This window comes from Antedon mediterranea, chromosome 7 (assembly GCF_964355755.1).
Source record: "Antedon mediterranea chromosome 7, ecAntMedi1.1, whole genome shotgun sequence".
In the NCBI taxonomy this organism is placed as follows: Eukaryota; Metazoa; Echinodermata; class Crinoidea; order Comatulida; family Antedonidae; genus Antedon; species Antedon mediterranea.
The window spans coordinates 21,505,824-21,533,395 of NC_092676.1; the positions used below are offsets into that span (position 1 = coordinate 21,505,824).

Consider the following 27,572-nt stretch of genomic DNA (forward strand, 5'->3'; position numbering starts at 1 on the left):
ACAGGATCGATCAGCTATTGAAAAATTATACGATAAGATTTTTATTTTATTTTTTGAAAAAAAAAACATTCAAAAAGTAAACGAAACATGTACATTATAAGAAAAAAATGTCCACTCATTTTGTTTTATGTAATACATAATATATTGTTGACAATATTAATTAATAAAAGATTATAATAATTAAGATTAATTAATGGGGCCTCTAGGCCTATAAATAACTCATTGACTATAACGGTGAATGTCTGTTTAAGCTACTATAGGACGATAACGAACGACGATAAAATAGATAAATATACAATTTTCCTTCAGAAAACAAAATTTTAAGAAGGTTTTAATTCTAGAAACTGGTCCTACATGAACTCACTTCAAGATGTATTGTCCCCCAAAAACATGAAAAGTGAAGATAAATAAAATCAGAAGTTATTTTGCTGTTATTACATTTAATAACTTCAGTAGAAAAAAAAAACAAATATTATTTTCACGTATGAAAAGACAAAACAAAAGAGAAAATTTAACCAAAAACCAAAACTATTTTCAGATTTAATTTACAGTTTTTTAAAGTAAATTATGTTTTATTCGATCTAATTTTTGGTCAAAGTTAATAACTATTACGTTAAAATTCAAATCAAGGTTATCTTTTACGAAGATTCGAGCGAAGGGGATCAACGTAAGCGTACCTTCAGTTAGGCATTATAATTTACATTATATGCAGGTGATGCCATACCTCAAGAACCACTTGTTTTAATAAATTAGTGAACACATCTAATATAGGTACAATGTTTAATATATACTGTACAGGTTTATCAATAATACATTTACACAGTTTTTGTAGTTATTGTAAATATGTCAAAAAAATCGCAGGAGTTTGCCAGATAGAGTGTATTAATTGAAGTTCCATATCATAACACTGTTTTATTTTATTTCTTTACAACGACAGTCCCCATGTACCATGATTCCTCATTCGCAGAACTATCAGAAGAGTCGCCAGATGCATCTACGAGTTCCCCCGTCGAAGAAGAGAACTTCGAAGTGTACGATGAACCATCACTCCAGAGGGAGTCATCGGATGACAGTACGTCTATTGTTCCGCCTTCACTCCACAGAACCCGATCGCTAGAAGAAGACCCGTCGGATGGCTGTAAGCTGCCTGAACCGGTGTCTTCGTTCATAAACGAATCATCGTTTCCACTTACAGAGATATATTCTTTATCCGATACTGTTGACGAAGATGACATTTCCGTACCGTCTGACGAAATCCATTCAGAGATGAGCTTATCTTCTCCTCCGTCATTATTAGACGAAAAGTAAACAATATCCGGTTTGGTTGATTTTGATTTCTTTGGTTGCGTTTGAGGAATATCTGAAAAAAAATGAAAATATTGTGATATTGTTAGATTTAATGGTTAAACAAACCGGCAATGATGTTATTATGTGATAATATTGAGGAAAAGACGAAGACGAACATCAAATTGACTTTATCGGGATTGATGCAAAAATAACGTGGACAGTTTTGAGTCAACCCTGATATGATAGAAGAATGAATGTAGTAGACACACTAGAATCTATCGCACTGCTTCCTGATTAGTCAGGTAATCGTGCGCATATACATTATGTTTAAAGAGAAAATGTAGAGTAATTTCCAACGTAATTATAGTGTACTTTGGCCTACTTTTGTTAATTATACACAGCAACCGTGATTGAAGTTGCTTTATAGATCTTACAAATAGTTTATAATCTTTCTTGTGTAGTTGCTTCCTTTTTCCTATCTGTTCTCCTGAGATATGGCCAATTTAATTTAATTCAACTCATCTAATTTTATTATTATAATTTTGTTGTGCTTTATTTTATTTTGTTTATTTTTATAAATTATTATAACATTTTTAGTGTTACATGTTTATATCATCTCGTCATGTTGTATTTTGTGAGGGTCCCTAATGATCAGCTTCGGCTGGATGGACCACCCTTGTAAATTTTGTTTGAACAAATATTAATAATAATCTTATCTATTTAGTTTTTTTTTTTCAAATTGTCAAGCGAATTGCAGGTTGATCTAATCTCTATTGTATGTCTAGACAACTGCAGTGATAGACGAACGGTTTCCGAGACCAATATTAGTAACGCATGCCACTAGGCTATAATAATCTCATTGATCATTAGATAAAACTGGTTTTAAACTAATTTGATATCTTTAGTATCGAAAGTACCGTCATACAACGAGGGCGTGTGGTGCAATGCTTTGGACGTTGGATTACTGATAGTGAAATCGTTCGAATCCAACTCTCGCCGCATTGCTTGTATAGAATTCTTAGGCAAGATACTTTACTTCCGTTGTCTCTCTTCATCCAGGTATATAAATTCGTACCCAAGACACATACTTTGCACTGATTATCTGCATTATGGGAGTATGTTTTCATACATGTTTGACCGGGGTAATAATGTATGCTTTTGTAAGCATTGTGCAATAAGCGCTATAATAAAGAGCGAATATTATGAATATTATATATTATATTATACCTGATGGTTTCATGCATCTTCCTGCATTTGAGAAGTGTTCTGCGACAATTCGGACATCAAACTTCTTCTTTTGATTTTTTACCGGACCCGTGTAACATTCGAGACCGTCAGAACAGAATCCAAACATTCCACAGACTCCTCCACACTCCTCATTTTCTGTCTAAACCAATTTAAAGAAAACGTAAATAAATATTTCAATTATTAGTTACGTCATCATCATACCATGAAATGCTTATACATTTGGTAACCTAAACTAATACTAATAGAAGAATATGTATAATATGCATACCTTTCCACATATTTTACATCTACCACATGTGTCCAATACAGGTGTTGATCCAGGTGGGCACTTCAGATCAACACACCTTAGCATATCTTTCTCTTCGCATAAACTACATCGAAATTTATTACTTCGTGGAAGAATAAACGCAGATACACTGAAATTAAATCAAATAAATAATTTAAATTGCATATTATTTGTAACAAAATGATGTATTACTTCCACTTTTCTGTCCTAATTACATTAGAAGGTATCCTATCGCTCAAAATAATTACTATTCATTTTGCTAAATCGCAATATCATATTTATTTTATAGGATAAATAATAATTGTTTTTATATTTTGAAGCTTTAGGCCAAATTGTTTGAGATGACTAATGCATGTCTAGGAGTTGTGGTCTACAAACTACAATTTATTGTCTGGTATTGGTAGACTTTCGATTTCTTTCTAACTCTTAATCCACAACAACTATGATTTAGATATTCACAACAAATCATATTCGCCAAGCTTGGGGAGGGGTGGTTGTGGGATTACTCCTCCCAACTCGGTCTAACTCTTCTGAGAGCACAATCCATTCATTCGTTCATCTTTTCTGCCCGTTTTGGAATGCTCTGACGACACGTGCTAAAATTAAATAAGCGACCTCAATAGATCGTTATTGTCTTAAGCAAAAATCATTTTGGTTAACATTTAATCTATTTCGTGTTTAAGATAATCACATTTATGTTTTCAAGCTCTCATTTGGTTGCTTCGAAGTGCTGGTGAAACAGAGCGGTGAAAATGGTTCCTCTGCAGCATCAAGTATAATAGGCTATTTCATGAACTTTTTCTTTGTGTGTGCGTGTGTAGGCCTACTAAAAATAAATCGTAGGCGCTAATACAACCATTATTGTCATTATTCTTCATACACTGTGAACAGATCTGAACATGTTATCGCCCAATTAAACAATCCACTAAATATAATTAATTAGCTCCTATTTAGTCATATAACGACAGATATGCATGCCATGGTGTCAAATTACACACGTTTACAAACAAATTAACAGTTTGCGATGTTTGATTTAGAAAGATTAAAGTGATGACGTAAAAATAATAAATTGAATGATGTCTGAATGTGACTCATGTGCGCTTGTTTTTTGTGACCCTTGGGGAAACTCAAGCAGACAACAAAACTCTGACTGACATGTAGCCGGGTCCCGCCAAAATCATGCATGACTCACATCTCGTGATGCTTTTCCTGAGGGTTAATTTGATATTATTGTTGCTAGAGGCAGCAACACGTTTTAGTTTGACTGGGGAAAGATTTCTTTTTTTTTCACTGCCTAATCCGATAGGTTCTACAACACAAATCGATTGCTTCCCAACACGGAAGTTTCTTGATGTTGTAAGTACAAGAACTCTACACAATCCGGCGGTGATGTGTCAGTAAAACAAAATTAACTGAATAGGTTTTAATGGCAGTGCTGGTCATTCTCAAAGCAAAAAAGTGGGTTCATGTTTAATCAATGTAGTACCCTTATAATATATCTTTAAAATGCTAAGAATTAATATAAAATTGATGTAAAAGAATTACAAAATTTAGATTTTTATTCCTATACATAATATCATTTCCTGTATTTAATAAATCCAAGCTGTAATATTGTATAATAGTTGTATATTCTTTATCAATTTGACCTTATTTTGGACTAACGCCAAGATGTGAATTGTTCTTACTTTACAACCATTCTAAATAATTCGAACTCATATATTAAATTATTGAAAGACGGATAGTAGTTTTAAGAAGTCAGAAAATACCGCTGTTAAACATTTCCAAATGCATTTTACATTATTACCATTTATTATTAATTTGTAGAATTAGATAGAAAAATGGAATTAAAATTAAAGAACACTGCAGTATTTGTTTCAACATGTTAATTTTTACTTTTCTAAGCAGTATTAGTCATTGTATACTGTAATTTACCTCCGCCAAGGAGGTATTATGTAATCGATCACGTGTGTTTGTTTCTTTGTTTGTTTGTTTGTTAGCAGGATACTCAAAAAGTAATTACAAGATCTTTAAGCCTACCAAAATAAATATACAGATAGATATGTGGTCTAAATCACAAATAGCATTAGGACACACACAAATATATACAGTATATATATTTTTTTCCAGGAGAAATTGATGATTGCGCTTTGAGTTTTTAAAAAGACGCTATATGATATTGCCAATGCTGTTGATGTTTATTATTGATTTCGTTTCTTCCAATTTTCTCTTTTAATGAGTTATTGAACAATTTAATGACATTTGTTACTAATACTAATATTTCTTGTTTGAGTACACGAAGAAAGTTTATAATTTCTGATATAGGCCTAACGCGCCAAAAGACATGTTGAGACAAACAAATTATTTCTACGAAAACTATTATCTATAATCTACTGTTCAGAAATATTATTCTTTATTGTATTATCAAGTGCGTGGTTTTGAATTATATCCAACATCTGTAACAAACTGATAACATTCACGTGAACATAACGTATCCCAGGATATGTATGCAGGAATTTTAAAGATAACAATCATGCTGGATGTTTACAATAGAACTATTTAATGGGTACGTACCTTAAGCTCTGTCCACACTATCAAAATGTATGTGACAAAAAATGTGACGTGCCTATATATATTAACATGATGATATAATATCACTACCATATTTGAATATATCACTACCATATTTGGGCACATCACATTTTTTTGTCAAACTATAATATTGATAGTGTAGACAGAGCTTAATGAACAAAGCATTGCATTTATTGCCCAGATTCCCTTAAAAGAGAGTGTCCCATTAATTATAAGGGGGTATCTGAATAGGGTGTCCCAGAGGAGTGATTCTTCAATAATTCTTTAATAGGTTATTTACTTTTGGAATCCGTACAAACAAGCTGTAGCTTGGTTGTTAACGTGCTTGCCTTCCAATACCAAGGTCCGGGGTTCAATCCTGATCTATAGTGCCAGCAACTCTTTAAATTCAATTTCACCCCACCACCGGACCGAATCTGGGTTCAGTGTGAATGCAAATTTTATCGTATAATGTGTTCGTAATAATTATGCATCAAACGAGTAATGTAATCAATACTCTTGCTTTTATTTTACGTCTAAAACCAGTGATCGATTCATTCTATTCCAATTTTTACTTATTTGTTGTTACTTAAGTGTTTCGTACTAGCTAATTATGATTCTATCTCCTATTTTAGTGTTTCGTCTCTTTCTGTTCGATGCCGTGGCGTTCCTCAGCACATTTTTAAACTTAAACGGAAACATAAAGATCTTATATTAAACTTAAATTTGGCTTGAATCACAAAATAATGAAGACGGTGTATTTTTGCCAAGTCTCCGTTTAGATTTCTCAAGTTAACAGTATAGTCTGCTGTTATAGTTAATACATTTGGGGCTGATGTCTCGAGTGATTGAACACTAATTTCAGATTAGAAACAATATACGTCGCCTGTACTAACCAACAACATTCTTATACTACATAAATACATAATAAGTTATATGAACAGTATTCCAAGCTAGGACAGTGAGTTAATTTCGGAAAATCAACATTGTTTTCTCGGATTAATCAAATAATATTTTTTGTTTATCAACTGTGAACATTTCAAAATTTGTGAATCTACAATGATATGATCATGATCGCAAATAACCGGATTAAATAAAATGTTTTTGATTCAAATGCACCAACAATCTGATCTCTAATGCTTGGTTTCTACTAGAACGCAACGCAAGGACGTAAGCCGTAACGCAAGCGAATTGACCAATCACAAGGAACGGTTCAAATAATCCATCGCTTGGATTGGTCAATTCGCTTGGGTTGAGGCTTACGTCCTTTCGTTGCGTTCTAGTGGAAACTAAACTTTATTCTTATATCCACTTTCACAAAAACACAAATCAAGTTGGTATACATTGACGAAACCTCACGTAAATAGGCGACCACCTCACGTAAGCGGATACTTTCACGTCCGCACATTTCACGGAGTCCTGAAGACTAGGGTTTCTCAATTATTTTCCAGTCAACTGTAAATTATTATTTTTTATTGAGCAACCGTATTTTCCCCCTTACTTTTTGGGTGGCCGATTATGCATAGGCTATGCGTCGAGGGATGCTGCTTACGATACCAGGGCACTGGTTAGGAATAACTAATAGACTTTTCGATTGTGCCCATTGTGAGAGGTTGCAGATAAGCTTAATAAGTGAAAGGAAAAATACTCGGTCGTGTAATATATACGTTTGTTATGATATACATTATCCTTCTTTCTTCTAATAGCCTAAATTTAAACTAACCAACTTTACGGTATCGGTGATGACTGTATGTTTATCCGGACTAATCCCACTTTCATTTTTGTATATTCTTCGTTACCAATAATCGGACGAATATGAATCCAGAGAAGTGATTCATCCATTGATGACAAAATATTAGGCCTATCGTGGATTTACCTGTTTTACGAGACTACCGGTCTTACATGTTAGTGAAGTACAGCTAAATAAGGCGTCCTGAGCAAGATTTAGTAGGCCTAACCCGATCACAGTATAACTGTATGCAAATATTCGTGAACAGAGATAAAAACAATAATTCGTACGTCATATGTGCTTGCTCCTTTGGGCCTAGGCCTAATTTTTTTACTGTTTAACATTTATAATGAAACATCAGTAGCAACATATTAGGACTATGAGGACGAGGTTCAGGTCTGATTGAAGTGACACTCTTAATTTAGGGAATATCTCACTATATATAAAAACGTTTTTAACAAGCACAAGTAACATATGTTTGTGTAAAAGAAGTTAGAATAGAAGTATACGAGTTAAACGATATGACCCTTGGCAGCTACACATGTCCCCACTAAAATTGACGTCTAATAAGAGTTTGTTAGGCCTATACTTCACTAAATTAGTTTATGTATTTAATTTGATTCAAGATTCACTTACCTGTTTATAACCAGAAAAACAAAGAAAATAGAGCCAGTAGATATCCATAATCGTTCCATTGCTACAATAATAATAATCAATGTAAAGTAATAATCAACTTAAAGTAAAGTTTCTAAAACAAAGGCTGTAAACAAAATGAAAGAATACAGTAAGACAGTTTCATATTCAACACCGTTGAACGCGTGTCGTGATTGGCTGAGTGTTCACCCCAGCATCTGAAAATGAAAACTTGGCTTCTGTGTGGCGTAACGTATCTTCCGCCGGATAAACATCCGTATATAGTACTGAGAATTGCACAATTAACCATTATATATGTATTCTTGGAAAATAGGTGATAGGTATTTATTAAAATTATAGTTTTAATACGTTACGTTTTTTATTTATTTATTTATTTATTCGGTATATAAAAATATATTACAAAACGACAGTCAAGGACTGAAATGAAATGTATTACAAATGACTAAAAATTAGTTAAAATTGCTATAAAAATAGAAACATCTTAATAAAATTAGATATCGTACCATACAATTAAAAACATACATGAATAAAAAACCTTAAAACATTCACTTATTACATATCTAAAAAAGAGCTAGTGGTGCCTATTGTTAATTCTTTATAATCTACACTGTTTTAATTACAATACATGTGACGTAACTCTTTTCTACTATCTAATCAAATCACGATAAAGTTATTTCCTTATTTAGAAGAAAGCGCAAAACGAACGAGAACAATACTATTATATTGGATGATAATATATTGTAATCATAATAATGTTAAGGCCAGTAGCAGAGTTTCATACGAACTTCTGAATATTAAAGTTTTAAAATGAAATAAATGATTTATATATTGACAATTGTTCATAGGCCGATTTAAATACAGATTTTGTATAGCTCATATTCAGTCAGCTATTCTTCATTGTTTCAACATGTTCTAAATGTTCTTATTATTTAGGCATACGACTTTTATAAAATAACGATTACAGTATGTGGGCGGGCTTATATAAAAAATAAAGAAATATTTAAAGCAATAATAAATCCTCACTGTGTATACGGTAACTGCTTTCAATATCAATTTCCAGCCATCTTTTAAGATGACTAAAATGATAGATATCATTTAGCAATTTCTACGAATTGTAATTGATGAACCAGGATGTTTATCTTTAGTGTTATTTCCTACATAACTAAATTGCATGATAACAAGACATACGATCTTGAGGCAGCTGTCATCATCAGTGTGACACCACGAAAGAAACTTTGATTGATACTCTTCCTCACCCACTCCTCCCTGTCCATTTCTATTTGTGTGTAGGCCTAGATATAAACTCTCAAAGGACTGACCATTCCTTTTTGTGTTAAAATGACAGCCCTTACGCTGTCATTGTCATCATTTGTTTCATAACAACTAAACTGAACGAGTGTGCTCTAAGATTCTATTGTCATGAGAATTGTGAACGTGTTTAAATATCCCACTGTTAATTTGATAGGCTACATACTCGGGGAGGGAATGTAAACCCGGGGGCCTAATTCATCATATTCCTCTAGTCTTAGTGATAGTCGAACACTTACTGACATATCTTTTTAATATTACAATACAAATCTATTTTAGGCAGTGTATTTATTAAAATCGATATAATAATAGTACAGGAAAACTATGAAATAGGCCTAATGTTAAAAAAAATTGCAACAGAATTCATTTCACCACAATAAATTTCTATAATGTCCCTATTATGAGCATACTAAAAGTCTAGAAAAATCCAGGTAGGTATTATTATACACAATATTGTATATATTATAACACATTTCTATTTGTAATTGAATTGATGACAGGATCTACAATGTATCAAGCATTTTGATATCATTTTTACTGCATTTTATCATTATCGAGGACGGTGCCGTGTGAGTGGAGTTAACAATGCCACTAGTTTGCACGCAATGCTTGCGCCAAGCTAAATACGCCGTACATTGTGAACCTGACATTAGAAATGCACTCTGTGTTCCATGATTTAAATCTATTATAGTGTATGGCCGGCTCAGTTTCTCAAATCTTGACATGATTATAAGTAATTATTTTAAATTAATAGTATATTTTTACCAATATGTTATTGATCATAGCTATACAACATTATTATCTTGCTTGTGAGACACTTTGTGTAAAAGTAAATTGGCAAACAGGTAAAAGTGCGTTACATTTTACTTAAATGTTGTTTCCTTTGCAGACGTGACGCGTTTCCCGGCGTCATTATTGACAATTAGTCAGCGAACCATTGCAAGCAACTTTCACCCTTTGCGGAAAATAATGTGTACAGTATAATGTAGACTACAGAAAAATGTTATATGATCGTGTGGAGGCGGAAGTTTTTCTGTCTCTTAGATCATCGGTTATTTTGGACCCCTGATTTCAATTAGGCCTATCGTGGAGTATGGGCCTATGCGCGTATTCCTACTGACCAGTCATATAAGGCTTGGACTAACTTGGACAAGCCTACAGGCCTAATCTCAATTGATTTAAATATAAAAATGAATGTGAAGAGAAGGAAGATAGGATGTACTGCTCCTCCTAATCCTATCTGTCATGTACACTAATATCCTATATCAGACTATTTCTCATTAGGCCTACCATAATTTTAACTTGCATGGGTCTTCTTTTGGACTCTTTGTTGGTTTTTTTTTACGAGATGGGCTTATTTTCGAAATTGGCATCGCAAAGCAATGAGAAGGATTCTTTTTGAGATTGGACTCATTATTTTCGAAAAGAAGCCCATGAGCTTCATGTCGAATCCTTCTAACTGGATTTACTAATATTTTACGTACGATAGAGGGCGTGATCTGACACAGCTGATCACACAACCTTTTAATTGTGTTGTTTGTAAACATTGTTGAGCGACGATCGAGTGGTAGCCTAGGCCTAGGCCTAGCTTAATAATTTCTTTTTTATAGCTTACCATTTAAATGGAAACGTTTGGCGATAATCATCATCCAACGGAAGTGTCTGATATCTTTACTGATCCATTATTGTTGTAAAAAATGACATGACAATTATAATCGAACCACCCGAAAATCTCTAACTAGTAGGCTAGCCCACAAAATTGAATGTGTGTACGAGCGTTCATGAACACATTAAGAGAGTGCAATCCGATGTCTTGTGCGCACTACAGGATATCATTTACGGCATCCTCATTTACTACCTAGGCGATCACTATTGCAAGGCTAAAGTTCATTAAACTTATTACTTAGACTTTACTTATCGTAAATGACTTATGAAAATAACTACTGCAAGAACAATAATTATTAGATGATAATGTATATACTTTCTTTAGACTAAACAGTACAGTATTATTACATGAAATAAAATGGACATTAATATTGTAAGAAAGTTAAGAAATCGCCAGTTTCAGGTGAGTAATAATAACCAAAAGCAGGCTGATTACTATTAAGATCGATCATCACAATTAATTCAAATAAATGTTTAGTTAAAAATATTTATTTATTCTTAATCTGTATGAATCTCTTACCAGACCAGAATAACCGATATATAGGCCTATATATCTATTTGCTGTTTTTACACATACTATTTACAACAAAACCAAACAAAGTTTTTTTTGTTTTATGACAGGCAAAGGACCATACTGACTTCCAGCGAACACAGCAAGTCACTTCAAAGCTTGTCAGTCGGCTTGGTCTGGAGAAAGAGCTTGAGGTTAGTCGAAGAAGTTAGAAGTTCTTCTTGGTGTACATCAACTCATACTTCTTCTTTTGTATTGATGTTTAGCTATGTCTATACTATTAAACAAGTTTGACAAAAAAAGTGTGATGTGCTTAAAATCATCATGTCCATTATATTGGCATATCACATTTTGTCACATAAGTTAATAGTGTAGACAGAGCTTTAATGTACTGTACACTACTACAATATGGTAAAGATTGTTGTCATTGCCTCATCCATCATCTTTCTAAATATCCAAACATGCAGCATATTTAACATCGTCCTGTGAAACACATTATTTTGCCCCTCCTAATCCATCCATTCACATGTATAAATCATTATCATCCAATTTATTCCATCATCATCATTGTCTCAAAAATATCGTCCTCATCTGCATTATCCACAAACTTGACTCATGATCCCATCATCCCATCCCAACCAGTTGTGTAACGGCTATGAGCGCTCAATGGCTAAACCCTAGTGGCCTGAGAGCTTAAGAGGCGCAAGAGCATAAGCAGTTACTAATGCAATTACTCAGCATTGGAAGGGCCCTTCTGAGTGCCAACCGAGGGGCTGCTTATCCTATCATTTGATTCATCTCATCTAATAGATATCAATTCATCATTAATTATCTTCCATCATCCACCATCAACATTTTTGTGTTGGAGAAACAAATTAACTACTGGTATTTATATTTCAGGGTCACTCAGGATGCGTCAACTGTTTAGAGTGGAACTCAAAAGGAACGTAAGTGCTTTGATCTCAAGTTACAGTAGTTTCATTTCAGACATTTTTCCAGTTTTTTGCCAACCAACACAATTAAACCATCAAAGAAACCTTTTCCTAATGTTTTGTTGTCCCCAACCACCCATAACTTCTTGATACCCATTCCTATACTACAGCTACATATTATCTGCCTTCCCCTTTTGAAGGGATCCTACATTTTACATACACACAGTAAATTGCTTACTAAAAAAATAGCCCTGATAACCACATAGCGTCTGTCACTGTTTAATGAATATGTATAATATTTTTGCATTGAATTTATTGAAATATGGGCCAAAATGTTTTATTCTATTTTCAGGTTATTGGCAAGTGGTTCCGATGACTTGGAAACAATTATATGGAATCCATTTATTCACAAAAAGTTAGTTACTATTAAAACTGGTCATCATGGAAATATATTTTCAATAAAGGTAAGGAATAGCGAGACTGCCATTTAAATGTAAAAACAATGCCTATGAGAGTAAAGTATCTATAGGATACAATCAAAGCACAGACAGAATCAACCCCATGCCTATGACAGGCTAGTCCGATTCCCTTATCATTACAACATCACTATCACTTTCACCCGATGCTACATTCCCAGACGTCTCCTATCCAATAACGTAACCAGGCCCAACTTTGTTAACATCAGATGAGACTCAGTGTTTCTATGCAGTATGGCCATATCATCATTATCATATTTTTTTTATACAGTTTTTACCAGATTCAGATGATAACATTGTGGCAACATGTGCAGCTGACACTAAGGTGAGAATTCATGATGTAAGCCGAGGGGAGACAACACAGTCTTTTAGTTGCCATGCAGGCCGTGCAAAGAGGCTAGCAACGGCCCCAAACACTCCGTACATGCTGTGGAGTGCTGGAGAGGATGGAACAATAAGGTAGGGGGTTGTTTTCTCAAACAAATCAAATTCTTCGTATGTTTCAACATTATGGCCTACCCCCATTCGGGACACTTTGTTGGGTCCAAAAGGTTAACATGGGTTCTACTGAATAATGTGTACACACATCATTAGATTTTTGGGCTATGGTATTCTAAAAGAACAGATCCTTGCAGTGTCCAAGGTAAACATTATAAAAATTCAGTACCATTTTTTTCAATATACATACACTGCTGTATACATTATCCAGGATTTTGAAATTGTGAGAGGGCATACTAAAGCAACCCCTAACCTATTGGTTTCCAAGCTTTGTCTTTTCAACAAAAACAATTTACAACTGTATACAGTACTGTGACCATTGGAAAATTGAAGATGTTTGAAAATGGAGACCAAAAAAATGGCAGTGTAGAGAATTCTCTTGTATCTGTTTTTTTCTAAGCTGGTTAATATTATAATCACATATTTCTGTGTTCTTTTTTCAGGCAATTTGATCTTCGCATGCAGCATACATGCGGAGATAGTTGTGAGAATGTTCTGATCAATTTAAATACATACATTGGGAATCATGCAGAGTGTAAATGCTTGGCCATCAACCAATACAGACCTGAGTTGCTTGCTGGTAATGTGCTTTAACCACTCATTGGTTTTAACAACTCTTAGACTAGATCCATTTCTGAAAAAATTGATCAAAGAATGTATTAAAAAGGGCAATGGAATAATGTGTTACGGTACATTTTTAGGAAAAAAGTGGTATGAATTTTTCGGTTAATTTGGTTATGGTGAATTCCACAACCTATGGATACCAAAAAAAATGTTTGCATCTTGTGTAAATTTACATAAAAATACATTTGATTTCAAAATCTTTACTTTTTAAATACATGTCATCATTATTATCCATTTTTATTTTCAGTTGGTGCTAATGATCCATATGTTAGGCTGTATGATGTCAGAATGCTCTCTCCTCATTCAGTGCGTTTTTCCGGAGATGAAAGACATGAATCCCCATGGCAGACGCCAGCACCAGACCCAGATGCCCAAGGCAATTTACCTGATGGGTGTGTGCAATATTTTGTAGCTGGTGAGAACATTCTAGAATATCAATCAGATAGTGTGGATAATTAATAATACATTTTCATGTTTACCAGTCTAATAAATGGCACTATTAAAGAAACAATTCTGGGACATATTTACAACTACCCAACAGACCCAGAGGATAGTTGTCTTGAAGAGGTAGTTTTCTTACAGGGGTAGCTTTCCATGAGGTTATCTTAACTTTGGTAGCTATCCAGAAGGTACTGACTGTCTTAAAGGAGGTAGCTGTCCAGGGGGTAGATGGCTTAAGAGGTATCTGTCCAAAGGGTAGTTGCCTTGAGTTAGCTGAACAGAGGGTAGTTGTCTTAATTTTTTAGGGCTGTCCAAAGATGTATTTGTCTTTTAATAGTGGGTACTGTAACTGCCTTATTTGCTGGTTGTTGGTGGAAAAGTAATTTTCTGGCCATTTGTTGCCCATACACAGAATATATGCCACACAACAGCCACAAAAATATAACTGGAGAATAATAATATCAAATAATAATTGATTCAAAATCAAGAATAACTATTAATATTTTATTAACTTTTTAGCCCATTTGCCTTCAAAAGAGGAAGTTAGAAGAAGACGTTACCCATCTCTAGTTTCAACGTATGTAACATTCAGTCCAAACGGAAAGGAGATACTCGTTAATTTGGGCGGTGAACAAGTTTATTTATTTGATATAGTGCAACAGAACGAACCAAAGCGGTTCAGAATTGGGGATTATGTACTACACAATAATAATGGAATGTGTATAGGTAAGTTTTGAGTTGGGTAGTCAAGTGGTTAGGACACTTGACTGTAGAGAGAGAGACCCGGGTTCATTTCCTGACAACTCCCAGTCCACTCAGCTGTAAATGAGTACCTCAGTAAAAATACTAGGGAGAAAAAGGCGGTGTGGAAAGGAACTGGCCACCCTACCACATAATGCCCAGGCTTAGTATAATGAGTTCCTAACAGCTCATTTCCCTACGTTCAGAATGAACACGTGACTCGCCTTACTTACCATAGGTAAGTTTATGTATATTTCTGCAATTATAAAATAGCAATCTAAATTTTTGCAAAGGTATATTTCAATACTTTATACTTACCGTAAATCTTCTAATAGTAACCCCCCACCCCCTCTAATAGTAACCCCCCTTCTATTAGTAACCCACCTTATAAGTCAATCTATAATAATAACCCACTACTCTAATAGTAACTTATGGGGGTTAATATTAGAGTCACAAAAAAATATTGACAAAATGACATTTATGAAGACTGGTCGATCGTTTATGATGCAGCCATATTTTGAAAATAAGTAGATAATGCATGTTGATCTCGCAAGTGTGGAGGATTGAGTTTATAAAATAAAGTTAGAGTTCAAACAAATTTATTTATTTGTACTGTTTTATTATTTGGGGTGGGTTACTATTTTCAGGTGCCTAATTTAAGATTAGTAATAGTAACCCACTACTGTAATAGTAACCCCCCTTCTAATAGTAATTCCCACCCTAAAATACAATAAAAGAATAATAACCCAGAGTTACAATTAGAAGATTTACGGTATTGTTTCAGATGTGTCTAATTCAATGGCAGAAGCATTATCATCAAATGGGACATCAGTTCACTCGTCAAATGGTTTTACAAAAAGTATTGCGTCAAACAGCAAGATGAAACTAAACTTGGATAATAATGTAACGTCTACATCAGCTATAAGGTAACTAAAACTGGACACTTTTGGGCTGGCCCACAATATATCGTTTTTTGTAAAGTCGAATTGTTTGTTTTGCATAGGAAAAAGTTTGGAACTTTAGTATTACCTGAAAATATTCAGATTTTAGTGATTTGACCTTTCATTAGCAAACTATCAGTATTTATTTATTTATCGATAAAGCTTGTTTCACACTAGAAACTCAATGCAAGGATGTACGTGCACCATAAGTGATGTGGCCAATCACAAGCGATGGATTAATCAAATCTTGCGTTTTTAGTGGGAATCATGCTTTAAAAAAACAACTCAACTCAAATGATGGAAATTTCAATAAATTATTTTTGGATTATTAACTGAATTTCCTTGTTTGTCTGATAAAATAACCGATGTACAATGTTGCTGCTTAGCCACAATGCTATTTCAGAAGTATGCCTAGACTAGCCAACTGAGTGTCAGAGCTTTGATGCGCATATAGTGAGTGACCAGAAATAACTATTGTTGTACGCAATTATTTAACTACTGTACAAGTTAATCTCTGATCGGGTATTAACAAGTGAGACGTAGTGATTGACACCGCTGCGTCCGGTGGAAACATAGCTTTAAGAGATGCTAATCATTTTAGAGTAGGTTTTACTTTTCACACCAACATGAAGGCATCCCTACTTAATTATTCATTATCTATATTTTTACTGTAGGTCATGTCTTCCAGCAAAAGAAACAAAAGAACTGCCAGCAAAAGCAGAGTCCTTGAAGCTGAGAGCAAATAAATTCTACTGTGAGAAAAAAGATTACACAAATGCAATACGTCTGTACAATGAAGCCTTGTCAATCGCACCGAACAGCCCCATACTGTATGCCAACAGGGCAGCTGCCTATCAAAGGCGGAAATGGTTAGTTAGAGAGAAGGTCCAGGTTTATAAATTCTGTTTATTAACTATGCTATAATAGAGAGCGATTTACAAAACACGACGGGAAGCCACAGTATGGAGCTTATAAATAGTTTATGCATGAGCTTTAACGAAGGACCCTGCGCCACGAGAAAGGGAAGGGAGAGAGAAACTGCCGGTTGTTATCTTTGCCCTAGAGTGCGTAACTCATAAAAACAACTATGTTGATTGTACAGTATATGATTTTACGCTCTAGCAGGATATTCGTCGTCCTCCCCTAAGCGTCCCTTTTAAATCCCTTTGCAAAAACATTGGTAATAGCCCCACTTTCTCATCCTAGGGAAGGTGACATCTATGGTGCTGTTAGAGACTGCCATCAAGCCCTCTCTCTGGATCCATCACATCGGAAGGCTCAATTTAGGCTGGCGCAGTGCTTGTTTGAGTTGAATTGGTTCACAGAGGCTGGTGACTGCCTTAAACAATTTAAGGTCAAATTTCCTGAGTACACTAAGGACTGTGAAGTCTTAGACAAGGATCTGAGTGAGAAAAAGAATTCCGAAGAAGGTACAGTATATAAATAAATAATATATAAATCCAAAGGCAAATTACTGAAAAAGTGAAAGTACTTGGAAAAAATTGAGAATATAAAGCAGATACTCTCTGCCTGAGTGGACTGGAATAAAAGAAATAAAATCAAAGGAGGCACAGATATTTATAATCACCCCAGGCACAAAATATTTTGATATTCAAAATAAATATTATAAATTTTATACAACATTTATTAGCCTAACTTTCAAATGTAATGACCCTTTTTTTTTCTTTTAACACTAGATTCTGGTAAAGATCAGGAGAACACTTCTCCTCTACTTCGACTTGGACGCAGCGGTCGGGAGTTTCAACTCTCACAACATGAGATTGCGCTTAGAGCAGAATCGTGGGATTATCAACAAAGATATTGCGGACATTGTAACACTACGACAGACATTAAAGAGGCAAACTTCTTTGGCAGGTAAAATATACTGTACATTGTTATACAGTGAACATTACTCAATATGCAAATTAAAGGTAGTGGAATGTGTAAAGCTTTGTCTTCACTATCAAACTTTATCTGACAAAAAATGTGATGTGCCCATAGCACCACTATATTTAGGAATATTACTACCATATTTGGGCACATTACACTTTTTTTGTCAAACTAGTTTAAGTGTAGACAGAGCTTAAGCAGACGAAGATTTCAGGCTCATATTTACATATTTTATTTTATCATTAAAACATTGTTGACTGAATGTATAGTATCTTGTATTAGACTTTTTAGCACCAGCCACCAACCACAAAAATCATGTACAGTATAAAGGCCAATTTACACTGACGATCGGTAACGGTAGGAAAAGAGCAAAAATACAGATTGTACGTGGGACAAACGCACGATTTTATGTTTAAATTGGTCTTCAATATTACATTACAAAAATTAAGCCAAACTTTTTTCTCTGTGTAATAAATAAAATAAATTAATATATGAAATTTTGGTAATCGGTAAATTTTAGTAGACGTCAATTTGGAACAAATACTGTAATGAAAAATGTACTGCTGATGTACTAGGTCATTGCGAATCAAAAGGTCCCTAACCTCAACCACATTTTTTACAGCGATGGTCAGTTTGTAATAGCTGGATCAGACGATGGTTCATTCTTTATATGGGATAGGAAATCAACTAACATTATGCAGGTGTTTAGAGGTGATGATTCAATTGTTAACTGTCTACAGCCACACCCTACCAGCTGTTATTTAGCAACAAGTGGAATTGATCCTGTTGTAAGGCTATGGTCGCCTCAACCGGAAGTAAGTATCGAATATCCTCATTTATAATTTTGGGGGTTTTTTTGTTGATCAGCCAAAAAAAAAAACCCTATTTATATGAGCAAAAACAACAATCATCAGGCCTGTATGGTGGAGGATGGAGTTTAAACAGGCCAGTGAATGTATGGCATAATGACCTTCGTAATATAGTGCCCATGGTGCGTGCACTAGGTTGGAGTTAGCCGAGCATAGAGTGGGTAGCTCAGCCAAGTCCAGATCCTAAATGTTCTGAATGAAGGCTTATAAATTTTTAATTATGAGATTTTTCGTTTTATACATTATTTTTTTTAATATTTTTAAATATTGGATTTATTATTGTATTTAACTAATTAAGTTACCACTGTTCCCAAAATAATTTAATTTGGAAAAAATAATATCCAAAATCTAAACAGTATTTTGGAGGTCTTACAAGATTTCCAATTAATAATATATATAATTTAATTGGTAGGATGTTTCGGTCTAGCAATTGTTGAAATAATTGGGTTTAAATTATTGATAGAATTAAGTTACCAAGGACAAAATAAATAATTTTTTTTTTTATTAAATCTCACAATTTCCAAAAAAACAGAATTATCTATTTATAGATAATAATTAATTAATAACAAATATGATTTATTTGGTCGGATTTTTTGGTCTATATGATAATAGATTAATTATTGATATATTCATATTATTAGAGTTAGGTTTCCACTCTCCCAAAAGAATTAATATTATTATTAATATTCAGTACACAAGTTGCATTTTCGTGTTAAAGTTATCTAAATTCAGTGTGGCGAAAGGCAATTGTGATTAAATGCTTTATTAGAATTGTGAAAATGTAATACGTTTATATCACATTTCTAAACTAATTAAACAATATTCATCATATCTTCTTAATCAATAGCATTCTTGGAATCATCAGGGAGATGTGATGACAGGTTTAGGGCAAATAGCATCCTTCTTATCTTTTGTACTAGGCAGAAACTTGATCAGGCAACTTTAATTGTGTAGTTAAGGCTGCTTTTGTTGAAAACTCATTCTTCTCTTAGTTGTCTGGCATTTATTTCTACTTTGTGGCTTTTTTACATATTATTGGCAATATAAGCCTGCATTAATAAGGTTATTTTTTCACCCTGAAAAATATATACATTGCAGTACTTTAATATGCCATTTTAATGTCACATAATAGTTATACCATCTATCATTTATAGAAATACAAAATACATGGTTACAAAACAAATTGTTTACCTGAAAAAACTGTAATTTAAAGCAAATTGTCTGACAGACAGTTGATTTTTGTTGTTTTTAACCATGTATTTTGTATTTCTATAAATGAAATCATTGTTTTTGTTCAAATCAGGAACATCAATTATTTGAATAACAATGCCATGTGATTCGTACCCATACAATCAATTACTTAGGTGTTATAAATGACAAATGTGGATGTTGACAACTGTTCAGCCTCATTACATTAAAAGTCATTATTAAGTTAATTCCAACTTTCAAGCATATTCCCCCCCCCCCCCCACCACCACCACCACCACCCCACCCCTTCAATCTATAAACATTTATTATTTCTATTTTTAAACTTTAAATTATAAGTTGAGGAAATAAAACGAATTACAAGAAATATACAAATGAAAATATTATTTTATTGATTTATAATTTTTTTTCAAATATCAAATGTATTTAAAATTTTCAGGATGGAAAGGCAAGTAACAGAAACGTAACAGATTGTGATTCAGCGGCGTTGGCCAATCAGAGGAGGATGATTGCAGACCCCTTAGAGGTGCTTCTGATGAACATGGCACAGAGGATATCTGGAATGCCAGAAGGATCAGATGACGATTCTAGCAGCGAAGCACCAGATCAGTGCAGGCCTAGCTAATGCGATCATCTGGTAACAGTAATGGTCATTTCGACTTTTAAAAAATGTGTGAGTCTCTTGAATTAGTTTTGATAATATTCAACCTCAATTGGGAAAATGTTGTTTAGGTACTCCCACAGACCTCCTGCAGCCATAGTGTTGTGCCTACCATTAATGACAGGGGCTGAGAACAAGTACACATGGGTGATTCCCCCTCATCTTCTGAAACATGCACTGTGTTCTTGTTAGTGCAAAAAAACTAGGTGTCTACACTTCACTGAGAAAACTTTTTTCTACCACATTAGAGGTTCACCACCCGCCTAACAAAACGCATTTTCTCTCGATAAAATAAATTAAATTAATTTCTTTTCGCAGGCCTAACTTTATTGTTATTAGTAATAATTAACCAATGCATTGTCCAACCAATGATATACATACCACGCTAGCAAAATTTGTAGTAGGCCTATATAATACTTGCCAAATTGTTTCCGATGACAGAAATGTGTTTGTTTTTATTTTGGTTTATTTGAAAAAAAAAATACATGGCAGTATATTAAAATGCAAACTTAGAACAATACCACAATTTTATTGTAATTGTTATTAATTGGTTAATTCCCGCACACTATCTCAATACCCGAGCGGTGTTTTTAATGCGTTTATTTGACTGCTTCCCATGTTACTTAGGTATAATGCCATTAGTTTTGGTCGTTTAGCAATTTTATAAATACTAAAGTTTAAAATTAATTAAGTTGATATTAAATTGACTTATGCCTGCATGGAAAATTAATTTCGACTAAAGTACAATACCGCTATGCTTACCTAACCGCTGTGGTACATTTGGTTTTGGTAACAAAAAGTTACGAGTATAGCATTCAATCAGTATAGGTAGCTTCAGGTTTTGTCTTTTACTTACTGTGTTCACGCACTTGAGCTAAGCGTAAGCTACGGTTATCTAAATCATATCCGACGTAAGTGTTCTCTTATTTCTCCGTTTCGTTTACTTCGATGTACGCACATTTCGTTAACTCCGATGTACGTCCGTTTCGTTAACTCCGATGTACGTCCGTTTCGTTAACTCCGATGTACGTCCGTTTCGTTAACTCCGATGTACGTCCGTTTCGTTAACTCCGATGTACGTCCGTTTCGTTAACTCCGATGTACGTCCGTTTCGTTAACTCCGATGTACGTCCGTTTCGTTAACTTTGATGTGCGCCCGTTTTGTTAACCCCATTGCTCCTCCGTTTCGTTAACTCCGATGTACGCCCGTTCCGTTAACTCCGATGTACGCCCGTTCCGTTAACTCCGGTTTACGCCCGTTTCGTTAACTCCGATGTAGGTCCATTTCGTTAACTTCGATGTACGCCTGTTTTGTTAACTCCAATGCCCGTTTCGTTAATACTAATGTACGCCCATTTCGTTAACTCTGATGTACGTCCGTTTTGTTAACTATGATGCAGCAACGTTTTGGTAACTCCGGTGTACGCCCGTTTTGTTAACTCCAATGCTCCTCCGTTTCGTTAACTCCGATGTACGTTTGTTCCGTTAACTCCGATGTACGCCCGTTTCTTTAACTCCGATTACGCCTGTTTCGTTAACTTCGGTGTACTTCCGTTTCGTTAACTCCGTTGCACCTCCGATATAAATCCGATAGTTCAGTATTGTATATATGATATAACGTATAACTCACACGTCTGAACGCCGATTGAAGCGAGTATCGGGTAAGTCCAATAGAGACGAGAGCATGTAATCAAACACCTGATTAGTACGATGAGTTTTAGGCCTACATTAAACTAAACAGTTCCGTGTCGTATGTAAGCACTACGTTACATGAATTTGATTTTCAAAATTACAAAAGTTGTCATTTAAAGATTATATATTTTATTTAAATTGTTACCATTTAAGAAAAAATTAAAATATTTTGTACTGCAGTTATGCAGTAGGCCTAGCTACACATGTTTTACTCGCTAAATAATTGTGCATAACAAGTTAATGGTGTAAACGAAATAGTTACTGCAGTAATTGTAGTCGAATTACGTTTGCAATGATCCTTTATTAAATACTTAAGAAAGAAAGATAATTTTCAAAATATTTATTTTAGGCCTTAAATGAAAAATTGGAAGTATCGTTTTGATTGTGACATTTTAATTTACTTCATGAAATAGATGTACATCTCAGGTGTATTAATTCATTAACCTGGAGGGCTAAATGTATTACTAAATAATTAACTTATCCAGGTTGGTTCGTACTTTTTTCTAATCTTTATATACCGTTTGTCGGTTAGAGTTAACAAAAAAAAACATTCAATTCGAGGTAATGTCGCCGTTACTTTTATCTGGTCATGTCCTACGGCAATGATAAACCGCAATCGCCAACCTCAGTCGCCTACGTAATACTGTATTAACTCTCTTTAATCTCTGCAAAATTCATGATTACATTTTATTGTATATTCAAATATTCAAACCTTCTTTCTCAAGCTGTTATTGCGATAAAACAAATTTACTTCATTCTGTTCACTAATCGTACTATCGTGATATAAATGTATTTATCTTCCGCTTTGTTTTCCATAATCTCTTTAGTTTATATTTATTTCTCTTTCCTTTTAGTCGCGTGCAACGCGACTCTACAGCTCAATATGTTGGTCGGTCGGTAAACACTAACTTGAGCACGCGACTGCAGCCATGGAAATGTCCTTGTTTTAAAACAACAATATACAGATGTCTAAACATTTTTAGTAATAAAATAATTAACATGCATTTGTGTTTATTTCTCATGCCTCTATCTTGTCTATGGAAGGCGGATACCGCCATAATACATACATGCACATGTATAAATTATGTTAGAAATCCAAATGTATTAAATTATGTTCATGTATTGATTATAAGTAAAGTATAGGGGAGATGAAATTAAATGTTTTATTGATATTTCCATTATTTTATGACTTAACGAAGACTTTTAATTAGATTTAATGTAAATTATAATTATATATATACAGTATAACAGAAATATTATGTTAGTTTCTCAAAATTATGTTAAACATTGGTGTAAGATAAATGCCACCATATATATTATGACATAAACATTGACTTGGACGAATAAATATTTTCAATTGAATCAATCGTTGTGTGTTTGTATTTTTTAGGTGATCCGATATTGTACAAAAACATACAATCTATATATAAATTTACGTAAGGGAAAAATAGAATATCGGTACTGATTTTAACCACATGATGTACCGTAACCCTGTTTACTAATTTAATTGAGTTAGATAATTAGTTATTGACAATTAAAACAGAATTTAGGTTCAACGATTTGCCCCAAATAGGGGTGTTTTCCGATCGTGGTATACACTGTCTAATGCATGTCCATCTTGAAAAATACCCGCATACAATAATACGAGGATGCGAAGCATTTTCCTATCTCCTCCTACGATAATTGTTTTTAATAGCTGAAAACCGGTTGAACAGCTCGAGTACAGTATCATAGTGTTGAAGACAGGCCGATTTTCTTTAAAAAATACTATTTTGATAGATTTAATATACATTTATACAAATGTATTGATTTGCGATGAATGGAACATTCCAATCTCTCCCAGTTTGTGGGTAAATTTATGAGCCCTTGGTTTAACACAAGTAGGTCGTGGGTAGGTAAATGTATGGGCCCTTAGAGAATAAAACTTATATAATAGTATTGCAATACTTCGACAATATTGTAAATACTGTACATATTAACCATTTTTGGTTGCCATTTGAATCGAAATTGTCTTACTGTGAATGTGTGGTTACTGTCATGTTAGATATATAAACAAAATATACAAATGAACATTTATTACTGTGACTATGAGTAGATTACTGACAGTTGCTTCTCAACGTTTGTATTAATTAATAATTATAAAAAATATAAACGTCGTAGTGGTGTATCGTTACATGTACTTTATTATTTCAATCGACTATAACAGGGACAGTTTTAAAAAAGTATTATAAATCGTAAATGTTTTACTGTGTTTAGAGGTATATTATTGATAGCCCTATAAAACATTTAAAACAATATTTCGTTATTGAGTGCATACGATTCAAATATTAACGTTTACCAAAAAGGTAAACATTCAAATTGCATCATCACAAGCCCACGACCGTTCGAATAATCTATCCTCTAGATTCAAGAGCACAGTAAAGATAATACACAGTCTTAAGTAAGACCGTGTTTCCACATCCAAAACAAAATTATCGATTAATGTTTTAACAAATAAAGTGCACATGATCAGTCAATACCAAACGACCAGATGGCCAATCACATCGCAACAATTTGTCCTTCATGTCAATAGTTAAAAATTATCGTATTTATCCGATAATTATGTTTTTTGAATGAGATAATTATCGGTTAATTTTTCTCGAGCGTAATCGAACCCCGTTTCCACATGCAGTTTATCGGTTAAATTTTCTTGGTTAATTTTGGCTGCGGAAACACGACCTAAATTAATTTATATTTATGTGAAGTTTAAAAAAAAAATGGAAAATATTTTCCAATATGCTGGATATCCAAAATAAATTGTTGGAAAATGACAAGAACAGTTTTCGCCAAAAGACATATGACGTAACGTGTACACGTCGTAGTTAATGGGAAGTGAAAGTATAGGAGAGATTATGTTTTTTTATGTGCAACGATATAATTTTGGTTGCAGTGGTGTTACGCGGAGGCCTGAGGCCCCTGGTTTAGGAACCTTCCAACGCTGAATGCCTCAGACGTTTTTAGCATTTTTGACATATTTAATGCCTGTTTTTTTCTCTGGCCACACTCAGGGCCCCATAAGCTCCAGGGCCCCTGGGTTTAGCCAGTGAGCGCTCATAGATGTTACGCCACTGGTTGGTTGTATGTCTTTTAGATACCTATCTTATAGACCGATATCCCGAAATGAGTTCAGATCATGCATCATTGCATTAAAGTGGAATTATATTTGTGTAATTAAAATACATATTTAATTAATTGATAATGAACTTAGTAATTATACACAACAAAGAGCGAAAGTTAATTTGACTAATGGCATTGATGTGGAATGATGTTGACAAGGAACAACGCATATATACACTTTAAACCAATTACAAAGTTCCATATTTCCACTTGGCCCCAACCCAAGGTCTTAAGCGCATGCGCATGTAATTTGACCAATCAAGACCGATGGTTTATTACAAATGTCGTTTGTCATTTGTCAGCTGCTTGCTTGCGCTGTGCATACTTCCTTACGGTCCTCGAGGGACCCAATCATGTACGCCTGCCTCTTCGGGTACAGCATTTATTTTCGTATTTTGTTTGAAATAACTATAGGCCTACACGTTTAAAATATCAAGTGTACGGCGCACTATTCGGGGCTCCGACCAACAACACTCATGCTTTGCCCACTGAGCAAACAAGACTTCTTCATGTACCTTCTTTATTTTCGTTATTACTACGACTATCTATCGCCAAAACGCACTCATTTTGTTCATGGAAAAACCATAAAAAGTACATCACAAACATTAAAGGAAGTGAGCCCAATATAAATCTGTTTTATTTTATATATGGAAACACTATAGCAAAATACCGTACTGTACAGCAAATAAAGTACGCCCCATGTGGGGCTCGAACCCATGACCCTGAGATTAAGAGTCTCATGCTCTACCGACTGAGCTAAACGGGCGATTTACAGTATAGTTTCTGTATTATCCTTCATGAAAATACTGTATTAAAATACTGTACAGGAAAAGAAGTGCGCCCAATGTGGGGCTCGAACCAACGACCCTGAGATTAAGAGTCTCATGCTCTACCGACTGAGCTAACCGGGCGATTTTCAGTATAGGTTCTGTATTATCCTTCATGAAAATACTATAGCAAAATACTGTACAGGAAAAGAGTGTGCCTCGAACCCACGACCCTGAGATTAAGAGTCTCCTGCTCTACCGACTGAGCTAACCGGGCGATTTACAGTATAGTTTCTGTATTATCCTTCATGAAAATACTTTAGCAAAATATTTTACAGGAAAAGAAGTGCGCCCCGAACACACGACCCTGAGATTAAGAGTCTCATGCTCTACCGACTGAGCTAACCGGGCGATTTGCAGTATAGGTTCTGTATTATCTTTCATGAAAATACTGTAGCAAAATACTGTACAGAAAAATAAGTGCGCCCAATGTGGGGCTCGAACCCACGCCCATGTGATTAAGAGTCTCATGCTCTACCGACTGAGCTAACCAGGCGATTTGCAGTATAGTTTCTGTATTATCCTTCATGAAAATACTGTAGCAAAATACTGTACAGGAAAAGAAGTGCGCCCAATGTGGGGCTCGAACCCACGACCCTGAGATTAAGAGTCTCATGCTCTACCGACTGAGCTAACCGGGCGACCTGCAGTTTAGTTTCTGTATTATCCTTCATGAAAATACTGTAGCAAAATATTGTACAGGAAAAGAAGTGCGCCCAATATGGGGCTTGAATTCACGACCCTGAGATTAAGAGTCTCATGCTCTACCGACTGAGCTAACCGGGCGATTTGCAGTATAGGTTCTGTATTATCCTTCATGAAAATACTGTAGCAAAATACTGTACAGGAAAAGAGTGCGCCCAATGTGGGGCTCGAACCCACGACCCTGAGATTAAGAGTCTCATGCTCTACCGACTGAGCTAACCGGGCGATTTACAGTATAGTTTCTATATTATCCTTCATGAAAATACTGTAGCAAAATACTGTACAGGAAAAGAAGTGCGCCCAATCTCACCCTGAGGTTAAGAGTCTCATGCTCTATCGACTGAGCTAACCGGGCGATTTGCAGTATAGTTTCTGTATTATCCTTCATGAAAATACTGTAGCAAAATACTGTACAGGAAAAGAAGTGCGCCCAATGTGGGGCTCGAACCCACGACCCTGAGATTAAGAGTCTCATGCTCTACCGTCTGAGCTAACCGGGCGACCTGCAGTATACTTTCTGTATTATCCTTCATGAAAATACTGTAGCAAAATATTGTACAGGAAAAGAAGTGCGCCAAATATGGGGCTTGAATTCACGACCCTGAGATTAAGAGTCTCATGCTCTACCGACTGAGCTAACCGGGCGACCTGCAGTTT

The 27,572-nt window shown here is 34.6% G+C and overlaps 2 protein-coding genes and 8 non-coding genes across 10 annotated transcripts; 1 reads left to right on the forward strand and 9 right to left on the reverse strand.

Moving 5' to 3' along the window:
- Window positions 1-910: 910 nt before the first annotated feature.
- Window positions 911-7,936, reverse strand: LOC140055105 (uncharacterized). The gene is made up of 4 exons (XM_072100315.1): window positions 7,755-7,936; window positions 2,804-2,951; window positions 2,515-2,674; window positions 911-1,360 (listed from the first exon to the last, which is right to left on the reverse strand). The coding sequence occupies exons 1-4, from the start codon at window positions 7,811-7,813 to the stop codon at window positions 918-920; spliced, it is 810 nt and encodes a 269-aa protein (XP_071956416.1). The 5' UTR covers window positions 7,814-7,936; the 3' UTR covers window positions 911-917.
- A 2,712-nt stretch (window positions 7,937-10,648) lies between these two features.
- On the forward strand, window positions 10,649-23,587 carry LOC140054641 (WD and tetratricopeptide repeats protein 1-like). Its single transcript, XM_072099710.1, has 14 exons — window positions 10,649-11,148; window positions 11,367-11,450; window positions 12,157-12,203; window positions 12,541-12,652; window positions 12,936-13,123; window positions 13,606-13,742; window positions 14,034-14,201; window positions 14,747-14,953; window positions 15,753-15,876; window positions 16,584-16,778; window positions 17,116-17,339; window positions 17,607-17,784; window positions 18,422-18,614; window positions 20,314-23,587. The coding sequence occupies exons 1-14, from the start codon at window positions 11,104-11,106 to the stop codon at window positions 20,497-20,499; spliced, it is 2,088 nt and encodes a 695-aa protein (XP_071955811.1). The 5' UTR covers window positions 10,649-11,103; the 3' UTR covers window positions 20,500-23,587.
- Window positions 23,588-26,076: 2,489 nt separating this feature from the next.
- On the reverse strand, window positions 26,077-26,149 carry Trnak-cuu (transfer RNA lysine (anticodon CUU)). The gene has a single exon. It is a non-coding gene; the product is annotated as a tRNA-Lys (tRNA).
- A 72-nt stretch (window positions 26,150-26,221) lies between these two features.
- Trnak-cuu (transfer RNA lysine (anticodon CUU)) lies at window positions 26,222-26,294 on the reverse strand. The gene has a single exon. It is a non-coding gene; the product is annotated as a tRNA-Lys (tRNA).
- Window positions 26,295-26,633: 339 nt separating this feature from the next.
- On the reverse strand, window positions 26,634-26,706 carry Trnak-cuu (transfer RNA lysine (anticodon CUU)). Its single transcript has one exon. It is a non-coding gene; the product is annotated as a tRNA-Lys (tRNA).
- Window positions 26,707-26,778: 72 nt separating this feature from the next.
- Window positions 26,779-26,851, reverse strand: Trnak-cuu (transfer RNA lysine (anticodon CUU)). The gene has a single exon. It is a non-coding gene; the product is annotated as a tRNA-Lys (tRNA).
- Window positions 26,852-26,923: 72 nt separating this feature from the next.
- On the reverse strand, window positions 26,924-26,996 carry Trnak-cuu (transfer RNA lysine (anticodon CUU)). The gene has a single exon. It is a non-coding gene; the product is annotated as a tRNA-Lys (tRNA).
- A 71-nt stretch (window positions 26,997-27,067) lies between these two features.
- On the reverse strand, window positions 27,068-27,140 carry Trnak-cuu (transfer RNA lysine (anticodon CUU)). The gene has a single exon. It is a non-coding gene; the product is annotated as a tRNA-Lys (tRNA).
- A 202-nt stretch (window positions 27,141-27,342) lies between these two features.
- Window positions 27,343-27,415, reverse strand: Trnak-cuu (transfer RNA lysine (anticodon CUU)). The gene has a single exon. It is a non-coding gene; the product is annotated as a tRNA-Lys (tRNA).
- A 72-nt stretch (window positions 27,416-27,487) lies between these two features.
- On the reverse strand, window positions 27,488-27,560 carry Trnak-cuu (transfer RNA lysine (anticodon CUU)). The gene has a single exon. It is a non-coding gene; the product is annotated as a tRNA-Lys (tRNA).
- Between the last annotated feature and the right edge of the window lie 12 nt (window positions 27,561-27,572).